This window comes from Drosophila arizonae, chromosome X (assembly GCF_054131065.1).
Source record: "Drosophila arizonae isolate 15081-1271.41 chromosome X, UAZ_ARI_1.0, whole genome shotgun sequence".
In the NCBI taxonomy this organism is placed as follows: Eukaryota; Metazoa; Arthropoda; class Insecta; order Diptera; family Drosophilidae; genus Drosophila; species Drosophila arizonae.
The window spans coordinates 29,226,142-29,250,564 of NC_142927.1; the positions used below are offsets into that span (position 1 = coordinate 29,226,142).

General features: G+C 41.1%; 1 protein-coding gene across 2 annotated transcripts; it reads right to left on the minus strand.

The window, feature by feature from the left end:
* Window positions 1-20,506: 20,506 nt before the first annotated feature.
* Idgf4 (Imaginal disc growth factor 4) lies at window positions 20,507-24,362 on the minus strand. 2 transcript variants are annotated; one of them, XM_018016899.2, is made up of 4 exons: window positions 24,204-24,362; window positions 23,585-23,714; window positions 21,333-21,893; window positions 20,507-21,271 (listed from the first exon to the last, which is right to left on the minus strand). In XM_018016899.2, exons 1-4 carry the CDS (start codon window positions 24,216-24,218, stop codon window positions 20,622-20,624), a joined length of 1,356 nt encoding a protein of 451 aa, XP_017872388.1. In that variant the 5' UTR covers window positions 24,219-24,362; the 3' UTR covers window positions 20,507-20,621. The 2 variants fall into 2 exon arrangements, with proteins under 2 accessions (XP_017872388.1, XP_089329497.1); XM_089473371.1 differs by lacking the exon at window positions 24,204-24,362 and adding an exon at window positions 23,799-23,823.
* Between the last annotated feature and the right edge of the window lie 61 nt (window positions 24,363-24,423).

The window sequence follows — 24,423 nt, forward strand, 5'->3', positions numbered from 1 at the left end:
AAATATCCCTATTCACATATTCTAGTTGGCATTACTGGGCGACGGGCCTTATATGAAATTAATGGAGTAAAAACTAAACTAGAATAAACTAAAATTTATATATTTATATCAAAGTGAAAGAGGGAAAAAAGTGAGAGAGAAAGAAGTAGAAAACAAAGCTTGACGTAGAAATAAAAATAGAAGATATATGCATAGTCCGTAAATATAAATTCTTCGTTATATAAATAGCTTTTAAATTTGATATTTCAATTTTTAGCTCTTCAGTGCAGCAAACTAATTGTGATAAACAGAAGAAACACTGCTCTAGTTGCTTTCGGACTGATAAGATATTCGATATTCGTCTGAATGTAAATTAAGTTGAAAACCCAGACAATGCTTCTTATTGTAAGCAAAAAATATAAAAACTTAATAAAAAAGAGGTATCTGGCATTAAAAGTTTTGTTACGGAGAAAGGGACTAACAATACAGCATTGTATAAACTCATTTTTGTATACACTGAACCCATTAAAAATGGGAAATCAGGCTATAATGGTTTTGTTAAGTGTATGTAATAGGCAGAAGAGGCGTGGCAGACCTCATAAAGTATATATATTTCTGATCAGGACGACGGGCTGAAATAAAATTCAAGTCTCTAGCCTTATATCTTCCGAAATCGACGCGTTCAAACATACGGACAGACGGAAGACTTGAATGTTTTGTTCCTAGGTCCATGTATACCGCGCGCATTTCGAGTTTTTCTTCAAAAATGGTTATTTTGCGCTTTTATTTTGATATTGATCAAAAGCATTATATCTGCTACATCTTAAGAGCTAAAGTCTCCGAAATGTAACTCATATGTACTTTATAGAATATCGATTTTTGTTTAAATTAACCCCCACCTCTAAATATATAAATGGAGTATTTCAAATACTAGCGACTTGTGCATTTCAATGTTATAATAACGATTTGAAAGTTTCATGAACTTCCATCCACAAAAAAAGTTATTAATTATATGTTGACCTTAACTAGATTTTTGCCCACACGTTAGTAATATTAATACAAAATTCACCATTCAATCTTGAAATATTGTAGCTGACTTTGACGGAGCTTAAAACATTAGGGGCAGTCTCAACATTTTATAAAAATTGTTTTTACGTCTATTGGAATCTCCTTAAACAAAAAACATTCAGCGGATTCGAAAAAAAAAAAAAATAGGTTGATGCCAAAATATCGGTATTTTATGCGTGAATCCGTATGCCTGTGTGTGCGCATGTGCGAATAATTATTGATATATCAGTTGCTCAAAGGGTTCAGGGGATCTCGTACTTGAGTAGTCTCGACTAGAGCTTTCTTACTTGATTTATTATTTTTTCTCTATTTTGCTTTTCTTTCTTTTTTTTTTATATTTTAGCAGTTTTTTTTTTTTTTTTTACATATACTCTATAAAAAATATAGTTGCATAACTTTGGGATGCTGTTGTAATGGCCGTTCGCGCCAATATTTTAACGGCTATTGTCAAAAGTACCAGGAGAACCGAAATGAGAAAAGCAGAATGGGAAAAGGTAAAATATTATTTAATTTGTTAAGTAACTGTACACTATTAATTCGCTGTTAATTAACATTTTACACTCTACTTCTCGTTTCTGTGCGCCTGGTATTTTACCAAAAACTGTAGAGCTGTAGTGCTGTAGAAGCTCTGGAAGTACTAGGTGAACAGAAATGAGTAGTACGGTGAAAAATGTTAGTTAACAGTATTGTAGTAGTACACTTGTAGTTTACATAATTATGTTAGCAAACTGTTATTTGTAGGGGAAATAACAGTACGATGTTAACAAGCTGTTACATAACAGTGCACTTAGAGTTATATATTAATACAATGTTAGCGAACATTTTGCACCCTACTTATCGTTTCTGTTCACCTGGTATTTTACCTAAAAAAGTAGACCTGTAGAACCGCAGAAGTTCTGAAAGTACTAGGTGGACAGAAATGAGTAGTGCGGAGAGAAATGTTAGTTAGCAGACAATTAGTGAGTCGCTCTTCCTTCACTGTTTTCAACATAAACTAAAATTTAATATAATTTTTTAATACCTCCTTGCTTCTAATTTTGTTCTCCTGTTGCTTCACCTACATTTTTGTATGCTGTGATTTTTATACTTATTCAAGAAAGTGAAATGAGTGTATTGGTTTAGAGCAGTGTCCGTTTTCCTGTTCATTATAATATTATAAAGTGCTAAAATTGGCAGTACATTTTTACGTTTTTGGACCGTAATCTTCCAAAAAGTATAGCTATGCTACTTATGGCTCGTTCTAAATTATGTGTCTACGCCTACTGAAGGCAAAAAAAAAAATTTATAATAATAATGCATATATACATATATATACATACATATATCACGGTGTGACAAATCAGAAAATGCGTTATGAATGAGTAACGCCCGACTGAAACGTTCTTACTTGATTTTTTTTTTTTTTTTTTTGTTTTTTTTATACCCTGAACCAATTGAAAATGGGAAATCAGGGTATAATGGTTTTGTGAAAAGTATGTAACAATCAGAAGGAACCATAGCAGACCCCATATATTATATATATTCTTGATCAGGGAGCTGAGTCGATATAGCCCTATCCGTCTGTCCTTGTGAATGTCGAGAAGTTATAAAAGCCATAAACTTCATGCAGTACGAGTTTAGACACTTGATTAAATAATCGTGTGGATGCATGTGTATCTATGTACGTATAAAAGGTGTGCAGACTGATTAGAATATCAGATTGGAGGGTTCAGGGTATCTCCTGGGCGAGCCGTCTCCACTTGAGCCTTCTAACTTGTTATACTCATTCACGAAAGTGAAATGAGTATATTGGATTTGTGCAATGTCCGTCTGTCTATCCATATAAACGCAGCCTATTTCGGCGTTCTTGTAGCTGGTGACTTAAAATTTGGTGCACATACTCGTGTATATCTCCGATTCACAAAATTTTAAAATTTTCCGGATCCGTTCACTGCATTTTCTGATATGCCAGAAATCATATTAGTTGAAGAGCTAGAACGCTGAAATTTTAAATGTAGATCGTCGTGTGATCACCCAAGACCAACAAACTATGGTGGATATATCTACGCCCATTGGGAGCGTAGCAAATCAGATAAAACTGTATCCTAGAGTCTTTTTATATGCCTTCGCCCACAAGGGGCGTGGCAAATTGGACTTGAAAATATAGTGATTATTCAAATTCTGCTAAATTTTGGATTTATTGATGCTACAGATCTGAAATTTTGTATACATATATACTGGGGCTGACCACTCAAGACCAAAATGCCATAGCGGATATGTGTCGGCCACAGGGCGGACATTGCTTCATTCATTCCACCAAATGACTGCAGGACGACACCGTTTGAGCTGGGAACTAAGGAAATATTGGTTTTAGCCATTTGCGTAACTGTAATCAACAAGTAATTCATCAAGTATTACGTCAAATATACATAGCTACATAGATAGGGCAAACATTCTGAAATGATTTCAAACATTGAGGAAAAATGATTTTTTTTTTTTTTTTTTTTAATTTTATTCATCGTTTGACAAGATGTGTGTGAAGTGTTTTGCTACCCTTTAATATGGGTTTACATATAGAGAAATAAGCAAATGCTCAGAGCTGAGGTTATACAATGAATGTAACATATATAGAAATATATGGAGAAATAAGAATATATATATATATATGTATATAATAAGAAGCCTGGACCGCCCAATGGATGACAGCTTTTGATGGAAAAGTTAATATTTCTGTAGGGCATCAGCAATTGAAGAGCAATTAATGGGGCCTACTGAAGCCATGGCTTAACGTAATCTCTACTGAAGTTATTCAATCTAGCAGCCACTGGGGCTAATCACAGCCCATAGAACTAACGCAAAACTGCACTTCAAGTAGGGAGATGGCCTTAAGGTCTTGTCAACAATCGCATGCAAAGTTTTGGTTCGAACCAAATCCTGCAGGCTCTGTCGAAGTGAAGCAGAGTTTGGAGTTGAAGCTCGAACTAAATTGTTTACGCTTTAAGTGATTCGCGAGGCACGAGCAACGCAACATAACATGAATTATATATGTATATATCTCACCATCATATTTACTCTTACAAGTCTGCAATGTACAAGCAATCCATCAATTTTCAAATTATACTCCTTAATATTGAACTGCGCCGCCGACAAACTATACTATTCGTGCCGAGATAGTCCTTGTTCATTGTGCCTGATTGACAGGGTCACTTACATGGCCTATAGACCGAGAAGTGGCGTCCTTATTATTCAGCGCATTCCAGTGGATCCAAGTGGATGCTTGGATGGCCTTGTGCTCGAGTTGCCAGCCCGACGAACGAAAGTTTCCATTGTTCGGCTCTACCCTGTAATTCGCATTGGCTGCAGACTTCAATTTCAACTTGAGGGCGTTCCAAATAGGCGTGACAGTTACCAAAGCCCCGGCCGAGACTGAGACTGAGACTGAGCTGAAGCTGTGGCTGATGCTGATGTTGATGTTGTGCCTGCGCCTGTGACTGGGACTGGGACTGTGACTGAGGCTGATGATGTGCCCGTAGCTGGAGGAAGGCAGGACTTTCACTCAATAGCAACGAGTTGTTAGGAAAACTATTTTACCGCTCAATTGATTTTGCAATTTATTTGCGCGCATTATGCAAACGCACACAGACATAAACAGAGGAGCACACACGGGCGATGGGCGATGGGCAATGGGGCACGGGGAAAGGGTAAGGGTAATAGGGTACGGGTATCGGGTTACGGGCAAAGGGTAACGGCAGCAGCAGCAGCAGCAGCAGCAGCTCACGTGTCCTCAGCCCAAAGCGAGCTTTTGCCAGTGGCGGGCGCACTTTCAATTCTATTTACTCCCAATAATCATCATCAATGTCAGTGGCGCTTGCACTAAAGTAAAATAACAACAGCAGCAGCAGCAACAACAACAGCAGCAGCAGCAACATCAGCAATAACAATAACAACAACAACAACAAGAACCTTGAGCACATCAACGTCAACAGGATCATTGGCGGTATTGACAGCAACAACAGTAACAGCAGCAGCGGCAGCGGCAGCAACAACTACAAAAAGAAAACACAAGTGACAACGTTGTGGTCGGGTGTGACTGACTGAGCAATGCCCTGTGCAAACATAGTGCAATACAGTCAAAGGGATTGAGCTTTGGCAATAGCGGAAATGAAACATGATACTGAGAGTGGACAGTCGAAGAGTTTGATGAAACCAATATACTCTATTTGATTACAGGCAGGGAGCTTATAAAGCAGCTGTGTGTTGTTTTGTTGTCACAGTTGCCCAGACACTCCAAACGAGGCACACACGATGGCAAGATGGAGAGGCAGCAACGCATAGGAAAGTTGATGTTTATATCGATTGCTGGCAATTTCGAGAATTACAACAGTCACACAGATGCACACACACACACACACACACACCCACACCGTGGCAGACAGGACGTGCGCATGTTGCTGTCCTAGCGTGTCCTCCCCTACAGCTACTCCGCGCTGCCCTCTGCCCGGTTGCCAGGTTCGTGTGCTGAATTGTCGCCAGCGTGAGAGGGCGCAACCGGCGACGAGGTCAACGTCGCAGTCGCTGTCGCAGTCTCAGTCGCCGTCGTCGTCGCAGTCGCCATCACCATTTGACATTACTTTTCGAACAATAACATAAAGAGAGGTCGGACGGCAAGGAAGGGGCTGACACAACCGGGAGTGCTCGACTGGAAAGTACCAAACACCTAGCTAGAAGAAGATTTGTCTATGAGCTCTTAAGCTCTCTCTGTGTTAATTGAAATGGAATATACATATGTATTTATTATATAGATTCTAAGCCTAGACAACTTACATATCAGAATTGAGCGTAGCTACCTTCAAATACATAGACGTGGGTGTACTTGCCTCTGAAGTATCTAACTCGTAGTAATGCAAGCAAAGATATCTATATGAGCTCTTGAGGTTGAACCGTGTCGCTACTGGATTGTATATGTAAGAGTCTATGTTTGAGCGACAACTCACAGATCAGACTGTTCCCTAAATCACTTCAAATACATGGGCGGGGGAGTACTTGACTGGGAAATATCTAGCTCGTATGTATGACAGCTATGAATAGAATTATACATGAGCTCTTAAGCTCAATCAACGTCTGTACTGGATTCTACAGGGCTGATGGATCGACGGATCGACGGATTCATCTGGGAGACCTACTAAAGAGATATGTCCGTCGAATATGGACAGCCCTGTACGTAAAAGTGTCCCTGTTTGAGATGGTACATTGGGGGCGTGGCAAATCGGATAAAACTGTATCTCCAAGAGTTTTACATTTTGCACGTCAGCTAACGTTACGATTCTATAAAGTCTAAAGACAAAATTATACGTCTACGCCCATTAGGGGCGTGGCAAATCAGACCTGAAGTGATTTTTTAAATTCTGCTATATTTTGGACACTATTGATGCCAGAGACCTCAAATTTTGTAAATATACTCGGGCTGGTCACCCAAGACCAAAAAGCTTTGCCGGATGTATATCCGCCCACAGGGGGCGTGGCAAACCGCAAAAGTTTATATCTCCTAAAGTATAATAGCTAGAAGCGTCAAATTTAGATAGTTAAGATACTAGTAACCTCCTCTATCGATGACCCAAAAATAATTTTTACTCTTTAGGGGCGCGGCATATCGAAAAATTCCCTGTAATTTTCACATTTAGAGCGAAATTTAACTACTAAATTGCTGATGGGATGTGAATGAGTATTCCCCAGTCGGTAACGCCTGACTGCAACGCTCTTACTTGTTTTTTTTTTTTTTTTTTTTTTTTTTTTTTTTTTTAGATTTACACAGAAATTCAAATTATCGAGAATTATTGGGAATGATTTTTTTTCTAGGGTCTAGGGACAAGTTACATAGTCAATGTACTTAGATAACTTTAAGTATATAGGTGACAGTGCTTTTTGGGATTTACCTAGCTCTAAGCAAGAGATCCAAAAATCCAATCCAGAAACAGTTTCATAAAAGCTTCAACAATATTGACCAACGAAACGGAATATATATATTATTTAGATATGTACGTTAGATATATTAATACATAATCTAAGAATAATTGAAACTTTAATCGAGGCTAACGATTAGCTCCTTTCTCCATCAACGCTCGTATGTTTGGTCACAGGGTATCTATTAGTCGCCCAATGTTTACACGCACACGCACAGACTTTGTTTTGACTGTTATTTGTTGTTATATGGTCATTCGCCCGGCTGTCCGATTAACCAAAGCTGGTCTGAACCCGTGTGCCTTTCCTCTCGCCTGCGCGCTGCACTTTAAAGTGAAGTTTTGCACCAATTATTGGTGGAAAATTGCTGAAAATTGATGGAAATTGTCATAGCTTGCGTCATAAAAATAAAACACACACACACACATATGGGGCTAAGCGCACTTAACAGTAAATCCGCTTGTCAGGGTCACACAGGCACAGGCACACGCACACGCACACACAAATACAAATTAACAACAATGGACAACTATAGCGATCACAGTGTAAGCAGCTCACGCGCTAAGCTCGCATAATGTGTACAAAATACCAAGCCCAGTAAACACCGCACACACACAGAGAGGGCGGGCGGACAGATACATTCATATATAATCATAACATTTTTAACAAGTAAACACAGTTAACTGCAGCGTCACGAGAATGGCATACCCTGGGCATCCATTCGAATAAAAAGTAATAGAAACTTGCTATGGTTTAATCTAACCCATCAACACATCTTTTATGTCTAACAAAGTATTTATCAAATAGCAGTAGAACATTTCCTAATTTTCCTAATATTATTATAAATCTATGAATTTTGAATTTTTATGAATTTGATGTATACCTTCAGTAACCGTTCATACCCCATTTCCTCGGTGTGTGTTTGGCACATTTCGTAACCAAAATAATTGTAATACCCTCAGCATGGGTGTAAAAATAGATTACAATGGTTTAAAGCTAACAATGGAAGACCTTTGCTGCGACTGACTACACGTTACTACCCAACACAGCGACACACACACACACACACACACAGGCACGCAGAATGAGATATACATTTGTGTAGCGCCTTCGTTGGTGTGCCAAGTCGCTAAAAACCCAAACAAAAATTTGCAGCTTTCTATCGCATAAATAAAGTTTAAAATAAAGTGAGCAAAAGAGTTGTGGAGCAGTGCAGCACCACCACCACCAGCAACAACAAGAACAACAACAGCAGTAGGAAAGGCAAAGGCAACGCCAATGCCATATCCACAGAGTTCACACGCAAACGCGTTTGTGCCACGCCCCAAAAACAAACGTCATTTAAAAGTTATTTCAACGTTAGTTGGTGCTTATGTAAAAGTAGCTGCCGGGCGCAAAAATGTTATCCGCTCAGCCCTCGCTAGTGTTTAAACAAACTTCGCACTTGCACAACCAAACTCACACACCCACAAACACACACACACACACACACACACACAGATGCACACATGCACACGAACACACACGCTCACGTGTGAGCACGCACACATAAATGAACTAAACGCTACGTGCTGATTACTGCAAACGCAAGGATTTTCCCACACAGGATTTTGCCCGGCACCAGGAACAACAACAACGACAACAACAACAACAACGTGAACAATCGCCACACAGAAAAAGGCGACACCAGAATTTACTACAGGATCTCATTTGTTGGTTTTGCTTCTGTTTGCCAAGCATTTCGCGCGATCCAAACACGGCAAAAACACCATCCATACACACATCCAGGCGTATGTACGTGGACATTGCCCGCTTAACAAAATATTTACCAAGTGTTCACATTGTACTGCACCCCCTCATCCCTGCTCCCTCCTTCCATCTTCCACACACACAGTAGCCCCTCCCCCAACCAGCACTCCTAATATACAGCGCAGGCAACGACAGAAGCAAGACGTCAAGTCGCATGAGAAACTGTGAGTTAACTCGACTAGTAAGCACCCTGACTTTGATAGTGTGGAAGAAACACATATAGACGTGGACTATATGGGATTTACACAATGAAAGATGTTCTCTTATCCAAGCGTTAAAATCAAGAAAGAATAATTTGTTAGTTAAACTATGATTAAGTGAACAATAAATGCATAATTAAATTTGAGCATAGTTAAACCTATTTAAAGTTTCGACAGGCTTAGAATTGTCAATATATAAAATACTTGTATAATACAGAACTCTTAAATTTGAAAGATTTGCTTTATACTTTCAAAATACTCAGTAAAAAAAAAAAAAAAAAAAAAAAAAAAAAAATTAATAAATATTTTGTTATAAATTACCATTTATAAAATTTATTTAAAATATAAGAATAAATAAACCCAAAATAAAAATATAATAAGAATTATAATGCAAAATTTTAATAAAAAAAACTTTGAAAAACACAAAAAGGAATAAATATATTATAAAAAATATATTTTAAAAATAAATATTTATAAATATAAATATATATAAAAAATATATGAAGCATATTTATTTGAAATTAGAGAAACAAAAAAATATATATACATATATTTTTCAATATTTTTCAACATATATATATATTCAAACAGATATAAATGCATTTTATATACACATACTTATGCACATTCATTACTTATTCATTATGTATATTCATATTTAGGTATAAGCCCTTCAGGGTTCGGATATGGCCTCTCAATTGTCTTTGCAAGCGCACAAGATGCGCCCATAAATATATATATTTTATAAGAAATTTTATTATCAGCAAAAAAATAAATGAAAATAAATAAAATAAAATAAAACAAAATCTGCTAAGCACGCAGCGCAGAAAAAAGCTAACTGCGTGATTCTTGTGAACACGTTGTAAGGATTATTAAAGTTTTGACACGAAATAATAATGAAAGCAGGGCAGTGTATGAATTCCAGATCAGTATCAGGAGAGGAGTCGACATGCTTGAGCCCGATAGCATCTTGTAGTATCTGCAAACCGTATCTAGTCCCGTTAGTTTTCATTACGGGCCGGTCTAACTGCTTGTGCTATCTGTAATCATAATACGAATAGTTGGTAAATAAGTAAGGAATATTTTCAAAGAATTTGCTTCTAATCAAATATTTGAGCGAGTCTGTGGCAGCTCTTGGCCAACTTCCATTTGAATTTATTGTACTAATTGAGCCATCTGGTCCTGTGTCCTCTGTCCTCTGTCCTCTATCCTCTATCCTCCGGCCTGTGTCCTGTGAGCTTGCTTGTGGGTCCTGCCAGCAGAGCCCCAAAGCACACTGTCAGACAGATTACAAGCTGGGCCACAATTGCTGGGGCAGTCTGCTTAACTGACGGACAGCATTAACAAATTTGTTGAGCCATGTGTATTTGCGGATTGGGCTATTGATGTTTGCCCATTGTTGTTGACTGTTTGCACGCACTATAATAACCCAACAAAACACATACAAATGCGGCTACACGAAAAGGAATTTGAAAACAAGCTATAGAATGCCCATTGAAAGGGGCAATTCATAATGCAAACATATATCTAGTTGGACCATCAACATTTTCGATCACGCATCCCGATTACGTGCTATCGATAAGAGCTATCAATATTTTCACTTACTTGACATGGCCAAACCAATCTGAATTTTCATTTCGGAATATGTTCCCCATTTGTTGCCATACTTAACATCAAATCGATATTTTTAGGTTTACTAAATTGAACTAGACTTAGGGTATCGTCTACCCTTTATTGGTTCGAGACATGGCCCAGAGCAAAACTATCCATACCAAACTTAAAGGATGGTACTCGATTACCATATAGAATCGAAGCTCAATAGGAAACAAAATATATACTCGTATCTGTATTCTTTATTAAATAATTGATATACATTCTCCCCACTAATAAATGGTTTTGAATCTATTTTCACAAAAACGATGCTTATATATTGAAACATGGCGCCTTGAAATGACACAGATAACAAATAATTAATTTCTATTTCATAACTGTATATGTAGATATCTGTATACTTTATTATAGTTTCCCCAAACTTGTTTTTTTTTTCATAGTGCAATGAGTAATTTTTCTGATTTACATATGTATGTTATATAGACCGCGTCAACTAACATTTTAAAAACGAAACAGTCGAGTTTTAAGCGCGACGACTTCAATTAAATCGATAATATTGAAATGCCCTTTCCCTTCTCCACTAGGATTTACAGAAAAGCCCAAGCTCGAGGCACGCCTAATTCCTATTGCAGCATCTTTTTGCGCTGTGGAATGCACGGATTTCCACATTCGAGCCGGATCGAACTGTGTGTGTATGCGTGTGTGTTTGAGTGTGTTTACAGTTGTCTCTGTATAAACCTATTGCTGTTTACGGTCGGGCAATTAGCTGCCATTTAGCTTGCTGAATCCGCCAAGCGATACAATCAGCTGCCGATGGGGCCGCCGCGCCGGGATGCATTGTGAAGGCGAGTCAGCTCTCCGGTCTATCTCTGTTTGCTGACTGCCAACATTATTCTCGACGCCATTCACTGGACAGTTGTGAATTCGGCAGGCTGGCATTGGCTGTGGCTGTGGCTGTGGCTGTGATTGATTGATTGACTGCATGATTTATTGGCTATTTAGTTGGGTAGCAGTAAATTAGCTGCATAAATCGAATCTAAATACTTTATAGCCACGGTCCCTTCTGCAGTCACGAGACTCTCGTTTCAGCGAGTTCAAGTGCGTGTATGTGTGTGTGTGTGTGTGTGTGTGTGTGAGTGTGCCCTTAAGCACTCATCAACTTTTGCCGTAGGTAAAGTTTTCCTGTTGTTCGTTCGTGGGCCAACCCCAAACAAGCAATTGTAACTCATTAAGCGTTGACTGTGCAGTAACATCAAATTTTCAGCAGGTAGTCAAATGCGAGGGCAGCTCAAGCCATCGCTTGCTTGCTCGTAGCCTTGCTCTCTTCAGTTCACCTGGAAGTTGAGAAATTGAGGCCTCTTGCGACAGCTGGTCACAGCTGCCAAGCGCTGGAGCAGCCCTCCAAATACTTGCTGTGAAATCAACCAAAAAGTTGAAGTTGCCTTTGCTTTTCCGGTTGTTGCTATTGTTTTTACCACTTCTTCAACCGAAGCAAGAACTAAACTAACTTTCTAGCAACAACAATGATAAATACAACAACAGCAACGTCGACGACGACGTCAACAAGAACTGACACTAGTCTCTCACAATGACTGGCTTTGTTTTGTAATTTGCACCTATCGATGGCAAACTTTTTGCGCAATTTCCTCGAGTGTATATCTCTGCACACAACTCAACGACGGGCGCAACAAACAAAATATGCACTGGCGGACAGGTTGGAGCAGGGACAACGGAATAAAAATAGGAGAGAGGCGACGAGTGGTTGGGAATGAGCGATCCTGTTGGCTGTAATGATACGTATAGATTCCGGCAGTAGACATTTAATTTCACTAATAAAGCAAACAATGCGTGGCATCTACTACGCCTAAGATTGCTCCTGGCAGCCCAGCCGGGGCGAGGGGCCCGTCAAGATAAACAACAAACACAGACAGATGAGAAATTGTACGGAGCATTAAAAAGGCAATCGGAGGTGCGGAACGCGCTGCCGCTGCTGCCGCTGCTGCTGCTGTTGCTGCTGCTGCTGTCCGTGGCAAGCGCTATGACGAGGAACAAACAGACGACGTTCGAGCCAAGCGAAACGTGCAACACTTATACGTCATGTTATACGGGGCCTCCGTCGGCAACACGCACAATGTAATGGCATTTTTATGTTGCATCACGTAGCGGTCATAAGTCATGTTTAGAGCACTGACTGCTGCTGCTGCTGCTGCTGCTGCTGCTGCTGCTGCCGTTGCTGCTATTTCTGTCTCTGTCTGCAACATAGCAGCTCTACTCCCCTAACCTCCCTTCCACCTTCATTATGCCCCTCAAGCTAGAGCTTTGGTCTTACGTCTCTGCATCGCCCTACGCGCTTCGAACTCAAATGAACTGTAGCTAAATTGGCTGTCCCTGTATGTGTGCGTGTGTGTGAGTGTGAGAGTGCGACCCCTTGGTCCCTCGGTCCATCAATCGTTGCTGGCGCCTGGCGTGTGCCACCCAGCTGCCCAGTTGTCAGTCAGCGCGCATAGCTTAACCGGATATTACAAGGTGTTGTCCAAACATTGACCGTACATGAGCTTAAAGCCAAATTTAGTAACTAACTGCTAAGCACGGTGCGAACTGCCGGTCCTCGCTCGACTACCGACATCTGTGGCCGTGCTCTGGCCTCGCACTGCGCACGACGTTTTAAAGGCAATTAAACTGGCCAGCTCCGTCCTGACATTGATACATAGACTCCAATCACATGACCTCGATTTCCTTTCGCCAAACTTCCTGCGCTCCTTCACAAGATAAACAAACCACAAGGTGGGGGATACTTGCCAGGAGTCGCAGTAAGAGGTGGCCATGCTCTGCTGACATTGCCGGCCTTTATTATATAAATAGAATACTAAGCTTACGTCTCGGCTTAATATGATCAATTAAATTTTTATAGCCTGAGCTGAATTGAATCTATCATTTGCTAGTCTTATAGATTAGTCTGCTATAGGATGGCATGGATGGCTAACAGACCAGCTCGAACTAGGTACAAACTGCAATGCAGCTGGTGGTCTTCGATTCCCCGATTCCAGCTGCTGCTCCTTATCGCTTATGTAGATCAATATCTTAGGTCATTTGATATTAATTCAATGAATATCGTTTAGAAGCGATTTAAAATGTTTTTATAAATTCGATTATTCATTCTATATGAAGAGCCGTCTATATTGATAGAAATGTTTACCATTTTGCTTATGCCACATTACATCAATAGCAGCTGGGATAAAAGACATAGTATATTTGTTTACTCCATAAAAGATATACTAATATCAGATCAGTTAATACTTCGCAGGCTGATGGTATACAGTCTTAGGTCTCCAAAAGGCACATAAAGGACAAGCTAGACGAGCATATCTCGACTAAAAGTTGCCCTGGCGTATATCCACACACCAGACAACTCAAGCCGAAGCACAAGCCGAAGCATACACGGCTGCACACAAGCTCTTCCTATTATTCCAAAGTACAGAATTAATTTATCATCTCATCTTAATTAACTCTTCTGATTGAATGCCAAAAATCGAGTATTCGTATGTGAAAAGGACGTACAATTTGGAGAGATGATTTAATTCATCGAGTCAATATAGATTTTAATTAAAGCAGTTATAAAAGGGGAAGGTAAGCATACCTCTTCAGTTGTGCTTAGCTTTCACAAATATTTTAGTTAAATTTATATTTTTTGAATGGGAGATCTAGAAAATGCCGTGCGATTACAAATAGATTGACTGACGGACACCGCTGAGCTGATCGAGTATATAAATAGTTACATCCTGCTAATGGATATGCAAACAACCCACAAAGTCTATTATCCTGTTCGTCCAACTACTTGTCCATTCGTTCGTTCGATTGAAAGCCACAAGCTCATTTATTTCCAAGCATCGATGACTTCCTCTACATCTGTATAAACACGACGCATGCAAGGTATCTGCTAGTCGGGTACTGCCTACTCAAGGCACACTTACTTATTTTAGTTACCTTTAAGCTTGCTTGCGGCCAGCTCTTTCCTTCTCTCGTTCTTTTCATTCAACAATGTTCTGTTTATGCATGGGAGATAATATCCCAGGCACAGCTCAAGTAGCAGTTATGGCCGCAGAACGCCTCTTCCACTCTTGCCACGCCCTATTGGCGGCCCACTTCGCCTGTCGAGTTTTGATTTATTTGGCCGGCTTGCAGACAAAAGCCGCGGCCGTGGGAGGCTGGCGCATCGCTGATGAGTTGGGTGGCTACAGCTTGGCCTGGCCTGGTCCGGCCCGGCTCGGCTGGGGTCAACCTCTCACCCCTTCTAAGCCATTTCACGTAGCTGGCCATAAGCGCCTTTTCACTGCAGACTTGGCCCAATAGGCGTGGCTCAGTGGCGGGGCATAAACTACACGCGCAGACAATTGCTCCGAACTAAGAGCGATAAATAATTTCATCGTTGTTGCTGTCGTTGTTGTTGTTGCTCTGCTTGTGTTGCTGTTGCTGCTGTTTCGCCTTCATAATTCTAAACACTGCTCTGATAGCCTCTCTCTCGTTCTGATCAAACGTCATACTAAGCCTATTTCCATGTTCTGGTACCAACTGCCACCCACACGCCCCTCCACCCCGCCCCCAACTTTGCTTCGGACATCGCTTTCGTTTTGTTAGCTGCTTTTTATGATTTACGCAGACAATTTTGACGCGCCTCCCAGCTCTTTGGTCAGTTGGGTAAAACTTACTGCTGCCCCTCCCCTTTCACCGCCTTCCACCCACCCTTTCGCTCCCTTTCCCTTTCCCTGACCCTTTCATTGTTATTGCTGTAGTAGTCTTTGTTTTGTAGGTGTGTTCAGCGCTTTTGTTTAGTTCACGTTTTGCTTTTGTTTTTGTGTTATTCTCGTTTTATTTTCATTTTATTTATTTTTATTTTTTTGCTATGTTTTTTGTTTTTGTGTATTTCCTTGACGCCCGTGTCCTCAACTGGAACTACAATTTTGATCAAAAGCGTTGGCTGATTAATGAATTGATAAAGTCCGAGCTGTGCTCACATGTTGGCCATGTAGTCCTCGCATTTGCTAATTAACATTCGCCCTCGCCAGGATTCGCGGCTGGTGCTTGACATTTTCATTATGGGCCCAATGATTTGTGCCCGACGATAAGCGTGCTTTGTTCAGAGTTGTGGCCTTTGACTAATATTGGATGAAGATTAAGGTGGTTTTTAATTAATTAGTGGAGTAGTCAAGGCGGCTGGCCGCATAAAAGCGAAAATTGCATCCTCCGCAAAGTGCTGCAGCCGAGCTCATCAAAACTAAAACCAGAAAGATAAGGTGAACAGTTAAATATAGTCGCAAGCCCTACTGTTTACAGTTATTTCCCTAATGGAGTTATGTAGTTCTGGGGATGGGCTAATCAGTCAACATTGATTCAGAAACCTTTCTCTTATACAAAATCAATCGATAGTTTCTGTGGCAGCTAAATTAACTGGTCAGGTGAAAATAATTAATGGAAATTTTGAAAAAAAAAAAAAAAAAAAAACTATAGAAATGGGAATAATGAAATCTTAATAGAGCCTGAATAACAGCAGTTAAGTAATGAAGCAATAGTAGTTTACGTAGTAATAGTAGTAGCAATAGTAATATACGTAGTAATAGTAGTTAGCAATAATATTATACGTAGTAGTAGTAGTAGCAATTGTATTTTACGTAGTAGTAGTAGTAGCAATAGTATTATACGTAGTAGTAGTAGTAGCAATAGTATTATACGTAGTAGTAGTAGTAGCAAAAGTATTTTACGTAAAAGTAGTAGTAGCAATAGTACATTACGTAGTAATAGTAGTAGCAAAAGTATTTTACGTAGTAATAGTAGTAGCAATAGTATTATACGTAGAAGTAGTAGTAGTAGCAATAGTATTTTACGTAGTAATAGTAGTAGCCATCGTATTTTAAGTAGTAATAGTAGTTAGCAATAGTATTATACGTAGTAGTAGTAGTAGCAATAGTATTTTACGTAGTAGTAGTAGTAGCAATAGTATTTTACGTAGTAGCAGTAGTAGCAAAAGTATTTTACGTAAAAGTAGTAGTAGCAATAGTACTTTACGTAGTAATAGTAATAGCAATAGTACTTTACGTAGTAGTAGTAGTAGCAATAGTATTTTACGTAGTAGTAGTAGTAGCAATAGTATTTTACGTAGTAGTAGTAGTAGCAATAGTATTTTACGTAGTAGTAGTAGTAGCAATAGTATTTTACGTAGTAGTAGTAGTAGCAATAGTATTATACATGGAAGTAGTAGTAGTAGCAATAGTATTTTACGTAGTAGTAGTTATTAATTGCTGCAGTAGTGGTATGACAGTCAGTATGTAAAATTAAAATAGTCGGAGCAATCAAAATAATACTACTAGTAAATTAGTTGTTAATGGGCGTTGCATAATTAGTAGTATATAAATTAACGTGTATCAGCCATGCTATGTACGAGTTTTATTTGCAGTTGATTATAACAGTATAAGACAGATAGGTAGTAGTATTAGTAATAGGAATATTAGTAGTAACTTCATTAGACACATAATGCATTCTATGAGATTTCTAAAAGACAACAAATAGCTATATATACACATAAGTATATACATGAATATGTCAACACTTGTACATATATTCTACCTATTTATTAGGGTCAATAAATATGTTCGACCCTAATAAAAGATTTTTAGGAATTTCGTATAAAGTCCAGTTAAGTTTTTGAAGTGTATGAATGGAGCGGCAACGGCAAACTAGTCTTGGGCGAAAACACTCATAGACACTCACGAAGCGCTCGTAGATATGTTCGTACAACTCTCAAGCAACTCCTAATCAAGTGGCCCCCGAGGAGTCGTAAACAAAGCCAATGGACTACAAATGTAAAAATGTGCACGTGGGCGAAAGTCGCACAGACATATACATATATACACACACACACACACACACACACACTGAGACACACTAACATTTAAAAAGCATGTAAGTGTCCTCTTTGCGGGAGTATCCGACTAAAGTATACTTTGGTTCACATAAGTGAGCCACAAAATGTTAGCTTTGCTATATCTCTTTACATCTGAGAATTGGTTTGATTCATAAATTTAAATATATATTTCTTCTATACCTATATGTATGTAATATTTACTTATTAACAAATCTGTTATCTCAAAGCGGAAAGCTCAAATCCAAATGTGGTCAAGGGCATTTAACCTTCGGCATATCCTATATCAACTTGTTTTTGTGTTTTGTTTTGAGCAAAATTAAACCTTACCGCAGCATAATTTCTGCAACTCTATGGTTAGGCATGCCCTACTATGAATGTGTATACGTATACGTGTGTTAAATTTAACACTTCCGCACAGAACACGTCAAATGTTAAAAGCAGCATCCAGATACAAAGGTCATCCGCACTTGATACCCTAGACGGTGAAGTCGATCAAAGCTGTCGATACCAGGCAAAATATAAAATTTGCTACTGGTACGTAGTACTAGAATACTATGAGATATAATGGGCTACACCTATTGGTAGGTGGGGCAGACACTCATAGCTCTGTGTTATTCTTATGCTGATGACGATAACTGCATAACGATAAGCTACTATACGTCCTCGATAGCTTTGACCTATATCTATACTCTTCTGTACTAGTTCCAGCGCCAATTGATATACCCACTAAGACCTTACCCCTAGAGTGTAAGCATGGACACATCTAATGCCAATGTTTCGCAGTTCATGTGGGCTGCCAACTTTTCAAGGAGGCCAACAGCCATTAGGTATTACATTAGATTTAGAGAGTGTGTAGTGAAGGCCTGATGGTTGTACTTAGGCAACGGGCACGAGAAACTCTCACAATGACAAATTTACATATGCGTGTTGCACACGGCCGCTTGTCACGTTGGCAAGCGGCTAGCACACTCAAGTTTGCCTATTGACCATTCGGAATCGGTGTCATGCCACATGGTACGTTTACGACTGCGAATACATTCATAGTTCGCCTATTGACCATTTAGAATCGGTGTCAAGGCTGACATATGCTCGCATAGCGGCTGGCGGCTGGCGGCTTAGTGCAAATTCCGTTGGTCCTCCGCACGTGTCCTGGCCATAAAATGTTTATCCCTAACTGGTAACGGTTTTGGGTCTGCATTTGGCTTCTCTATGTGTGTGAGTGTGTCTGCACTTTTTGCTGCTTTTCTGTGCGCCTCAGGTGCTGACACAGCAAAGGCACCCACGGTGCTACCTTAGTGGACCATTTGGCCTGGGCTGCCGGCAATCGGGAAAGTATCTGTGAGTATTCAGTGTAAGTGCTCATATGTATATCTGGCAATCTCTCAATGGCTGTTTGGGCCGAATGTAATTGCTATGAACTTCATGCAATTGGACTACATCATCAGCATGCGTGCTGCGACTGCCAAAAGCGACGATGACAACTCCATGACGAGCAGCTCAACCCACCCCGCCCTCAACTTAAATGCGAGCTCAAATTGCTGCGATAATTGTTGGCGGGTTGGCTGGCGGGCGGGCGAGCTTAAACTGATAAGCAATGCTCATGTGCCACTTCAAAATCGGCTGTTGCGCAATTAACAAGTCGGCGAACCCGTTCCCAAACTGCTGACGGAGATGGAGATGAAGATGGGGAGGGCGAGGCAGATGGAGCTGAAGATACAGCTGGAGCTGGGGCGTGGCATTTTGCACGGCAACTTGTTATTTTCAGTCTGACTAATTGCATGCGTGCAAACGAGTGACAACAGCAGCAACAACAATGACAACTGCAATGTCGTCTGCCAGCGTCATTTTGGTCAACATGCAGCAGCAGCAGCAGCAACATGAACCGTAGCAGTATCATCGGTCCCCAGGGGCCAGCTAGGCTCTCTGCTACCGTCGCTAGCTCAACACGCAGACATAAGATTTATGTTGTTGTTGTTGGTGCTGCGGGTGCTGGTGGTGCTGGTGCTGGTGGTGGTGGTGGTGGTGGTGGTAGTGCTGAAGCTGGTGTTGTTTGGTATTGGGTGCAGTAACAGTTACATTGCCAAATGCAAGCCCTTCTTCGAACCGAGGACTAAATCAACGGCACCCAGTCATGTTCAGGGCTAGCCCATATATACGGACGGACAATGTTTCCGGGAACTGCGCTGCGTATGCTGCCCGATGCTGTCCTGGACTCTAAAATATACTTTGTATGCGTCAGTGTTATGGTTTTGTGGTTGCATTTTGCAATTTTGCAAATGATAAAGTGATTCAGAGGGAACGAGAGAGAGAGAGAGAGAGAGAGAGAGAGGGGGCGCTGGTGGGTGCTGCGAGTGGAGGCTGGTAGTGGAGTGGAGTGTTCGCGTCTCGTGGTTGTCAGCAACGGCAACGGCAACGGCAACGGGAACGATTCAAGTGGTCCCAGCGTGACCGCCGCACAAAAGATGAATGAGACATTGGACGATTTTGCAGCTAGTGCTGTTGCTAGGTGGCTTTTCCGGCACGGGCAGCAGCAACAACGGCAGCAACAGCAGCAACGGCAGCAGGAGGACCAACACAACACAAATATCGCACATAAAACAATCAACGACAACTGCAGGCTGACACAATCGCCGGAAGAAATGCAGAAATGAAGTCAGAACCACGGCAAATGGAACCAGTTCCTAGGGTCACACTCGGCACAATCATTGGATACATTATACAGTGAGCATGACCTCACGGACAGCTCTCTCGCTCTCTTCCTGTCCTCCGCCTGCCCCTGCTGCTGCCCTACTGTCCGTCGCTCCGACCTCTCTGCATTTTGTCACACACAATGTAATCGCTTTTTATCGAATCTATTTCATATGCAGTGCGAGTCTCTGCTCATTCAATCCAGCATCAGTAATAGCCACTTGAATGCTAAGTACTTTCATCTACCGAGGCTGCTTATCATGCATGCTATTCGAATGAGCCCTTCAATCCCTCTATGTCAATTGATTGTATTTATTGGGGATTACAAAGATTAGTTACATAAAAAAAAAAACATGTATAATCAAGAGTCGTAAAAACGCATTACATATTTGGTGGGGTATAGGGCTGCCCGCCTATAGCTTATACTTGATGGCGCGCAGAATGGGATACTTTTCGTTGCCGGTGCAGCTGCCGCGGAAGTCGTCGAAGCTGAGGTCGACAAGGGCCACGCCGCCCAAGCCCTTGGCCTTGACGTAGGCGGCCTTGATTGCAGCTGTATCGGGATCCTCGTAGCCGACCCAGAGACCGTTCTCGCCCTTGTCATCGGCTGAGCGGTAGGCGTAGCTGCCGAAGCGCTTGGTGGGGTCGCCCACCTTACGGAGGGGTCCGTCGGCGCCCTTCAGATGCTGGTTGGCTTGGTTGGGCAGCTTGGCGCACACCTCGGGCCAGCTGTAGAAGCCGGGAATCTGAGTTTGGATGCCAGCGGGACCGACACTATCGGCTTCGGCTACGGGCGGCAGGCCAGTCAGGCCGGAGTCCTTGGTGAGCTTCCACACACGTCCGTATGTCGGGATACCAACGTTGATCTTGGAGGCGGGTGCATGGTTGTTGAGCCAGTACTGTACCTGGTAGTTGATGTTGTGCTCGGGATTGCGCTCGTTCAGCTCGTAGATGGGCGCGGGGAAGTCAGCAACTTCGGGATTGCGTCCAGGAGTCTGGAAGTCGTAGGCATGTAGGTTAACGTAGTCGACGTTGTTGATCAGAGCAGGCACATCATAGAACACTGTGGGAGTCAAGAAGGTTTAGATTTTATATTGCTTTCACAGCCGCTTGTAATATCTTACGCGATGAGTTGACATTGGGCAGGACGCTGAGGCCCAGCAGATAGCCGTCCGGACGGAATGCGTTCTTCAGCTCACGCACTAGGGCCGTAAACTCTTCCTTGTGCTCTTCGGCCTTCTCGTCGACAACGAAGTCGCCGGTGAAGATCTTCTTGAAGCCCTTCCAGAACGAGCCTATGCCGCTGTGGACCTTCTTGGGCTTGTTCTTGGGGAACTGCCAGGCGAGATCGAGACCATCGAAGCCGTAGGTCTTGACCAGCGAGTGGGCGCTATTGATGAATGGAATGCGGGCGTTGCTGCTCTCCAACAGAGTCAGATACTTGGAGTTCTCCTCCTCAGTAACATCCTTATCGCCGCCGACGCTCAGCAGAACCTTCAGTGCCGGGTACTTCTTCTTCAGGCCAGTCACCGAGCGGTACAGGCTGCTGCCCAGATCCAGATCCAGCTTCTCGTTGGTGCTGACCAGCTTATTGCTGCTGGGATTGATGCCCGCATAGCCGTAGATCAGATGGGTGCAGAACTGCATGGCCGGCTCCAAGTCGTTGAGGGTCAGCTTGGAAAGGCCTGCGGGTGGAACAGAGACAGACGGACCGAATGGATGAGAAAGAGAGAGGCAGAGACTACGCCCAAGTCCAATTGCCTTCGACATTAATCAATTAGCAAAACTTGGCATCAACTGATGACTCACAGTCGACATTGTGTCACATGACTCAAATTTTAATTAGCAATCAAGACGCCAACAACAATCGCCAGGTGTTTTGTTATCCAAGCTCAATTTACACGCTTCACTGGAACACTAATTGCGCTGATCCAAGATTAAGTCCCATATACCACTTTAATAATTCGGAATTGATAATTTTTCACATTTGAAACAGGAGATGACAAACTCTTTTCATATATAAATAATTCTTATATACGGGAAATATTCCTAGTTGGTATTCTCTTGCTCTAAATGAACAATATATGAATTTCTATAATTTTCCAAGACTTGATTTAGTCTAAATCTAAACTCGTTAGAGGCCGAAATGAAAATGGTTTATACAATATAATATTCTGCAATGGTCTATCATGTCATTTTTAATGACAGCACAGGCCTTCGAAATTTATAAATATGGAAGACATATTACGTAAAATGTCGTAAGCTGCCAACAGGGAAAAAAGCAATCAGTAAAAATATCGCGTAATCGATGTATATGCAAATCTTGTTGCTTGCTCAAACATTTGAGAAATGAGACTTTAAAAAATGACATAAATATAAATTTAAAAAGTAAATAAATGCACAAATAAGATAAATAAGAAACAACGAAAAATCAACTACGTTCCTGGTATACATTAATATTTTTTTAAGTGACAATCGTGTCTGAGGCCGACCCCGCCTCTTTCGTCCAGTTTGTTTATCAACCCACAGTCAATTAGCTAAGTGTTATGAAAAGTAAACACACTCTGTCGAGATCTTGAGCATTGCTCATTCGGCAATTATAACGAACAGACATATATATAAATATACATATATGTATATACATATATCGAGGCGGGCGTTAATTCAAATTGCCCAAATCGTTGATAATCGTTGACCTCGCCGCAGCTGCAACGAGCCAGTCATTGAGACAAGCTGAAATGAAGTGATGGATGCCCCCTATAAGCGGTGTTCACTGTGATCTGATATTGATATTCATACAGCTTAAGCAAACAACCTATCAAATGTTATAGTTCTTGGAAAACAAAACTCGATCTATTATTGAGAAGGCGTTTGTTTAGACGTTTTGTGTATGAGCTACTCATGGAATATTTTTAGCAATTTCCAGTTTTCGTAGCCTGCACTAGAGAATTGTTTGTCTGATTGTTGATGACCCAGAAAGTTGACTAAAGACCATATATATGTATGTCTAGTTCTATTAAGCTCAACTCTTTAATTGAATAAAAGTATATGGGCTGCGTGCAAGTGCCGTGCAGAGTATGTCAAGTGTCCCATCTTTACACATCTATTCATACTAGTACATGTATGACTCTATTTATATTACTCTCTATATTTCCCTGCTATCAGCAGATAAGGTTGTTGTTTTCGCTTGCTTTGCGGGTATTTTTATAGCGAACTCGACTGACTAATTAAAAAGTCTTTCACTACCTAAACTTTAACTGCATTTATGTCAACTGCAGTTCCCCTTCGTCTTATTTACTTTGGCAGAAATGTCTTTTATCTGGCATAGAGAAAGCATTTCAGCATCATTGTTGGCTCTTTTTTGTTTTTTTCTTACCTTCTCTGATGAAGCTGGCGCCATCGTAGTAGCAGAGCAGATGCGCGGAGCCCGCAGCGGCGCTGCTTTGACCAATTGCCAGGATGCCCAGGAGCAGGGGCAACAGGGTACAGTGGAGCTTCATGTCTAGCTGCAGAGAGAGAGAGAGGGAGGAGATTTAGATGGAGGAAAAGAATGGCGAGCGAAACGAGGCACGTGAGTAAGCTGCAATTACAGTAATTGACGGGAGCATCGAGCAAGCGTCTAGAAACGCCAGTTAACTGCCGGATGCTGGGCTATGACTCACAAATGTGTTACAATTCGCGAAAAACTCCCGTTTATTACGAGCACACGAGAACAGAAATCCGTAATTAGCCGGAGCGAGAGCGAGAGTGAAAGAAATGAAAGATCTAACGAGCTGCACAGGCTGTCAGCGGCACTAATAATATAATCACAAAACAAATTAATTATAAATCGTTTGACGAGCAAAAGAAGTGACAAAAAAATAAAAATAAAACTATAAAAAAATTTGTATATGTAAAATAAAATCTTTCTTTGCCTATACACGTTTCGATTATTTTTGATATTCTTATATACTTATGTATATTTGTATTTGGATTTAAATCATTCCACTACTAACTTGATGTGTTCGCATCGAATGTTGATTTGAAACTGTGAACAGCTCGAGGCGAGTCAAACTTAAAGTGAACTCGCTGAGAATAGGGTAGAGATAGAGACTGAGCTGAGCTGCGACTGGAGCTGAGACAAGGTAAAGACGACAAGCAACAAACAACAACAGCAAAACAGAGCAACAACAGCCACAAAAGCTAAGCGAACGCAATGAGAATGAAACGCGACTT

Excerpts from the sequence above, each read along its gene's own strand:
- Idgf4 (XM_089473371.1), bottom strand. Across the intron at positions 21,894-23,584 it reads CGCCAGCTTCATCAGAGAAG|GCCTTTCCAAGCTGACCCTC; the intron begins GTAAGAAAAAAA and ends TTCCACCCGCAG. Across the intron at positions 21,272-21,332 it reads GCCCAATGTCAACTCATCGC|TGTTCTATGATGTGCCTGCT; the intron begins GTAAGATATTAC and ends TGACTCCCACAG.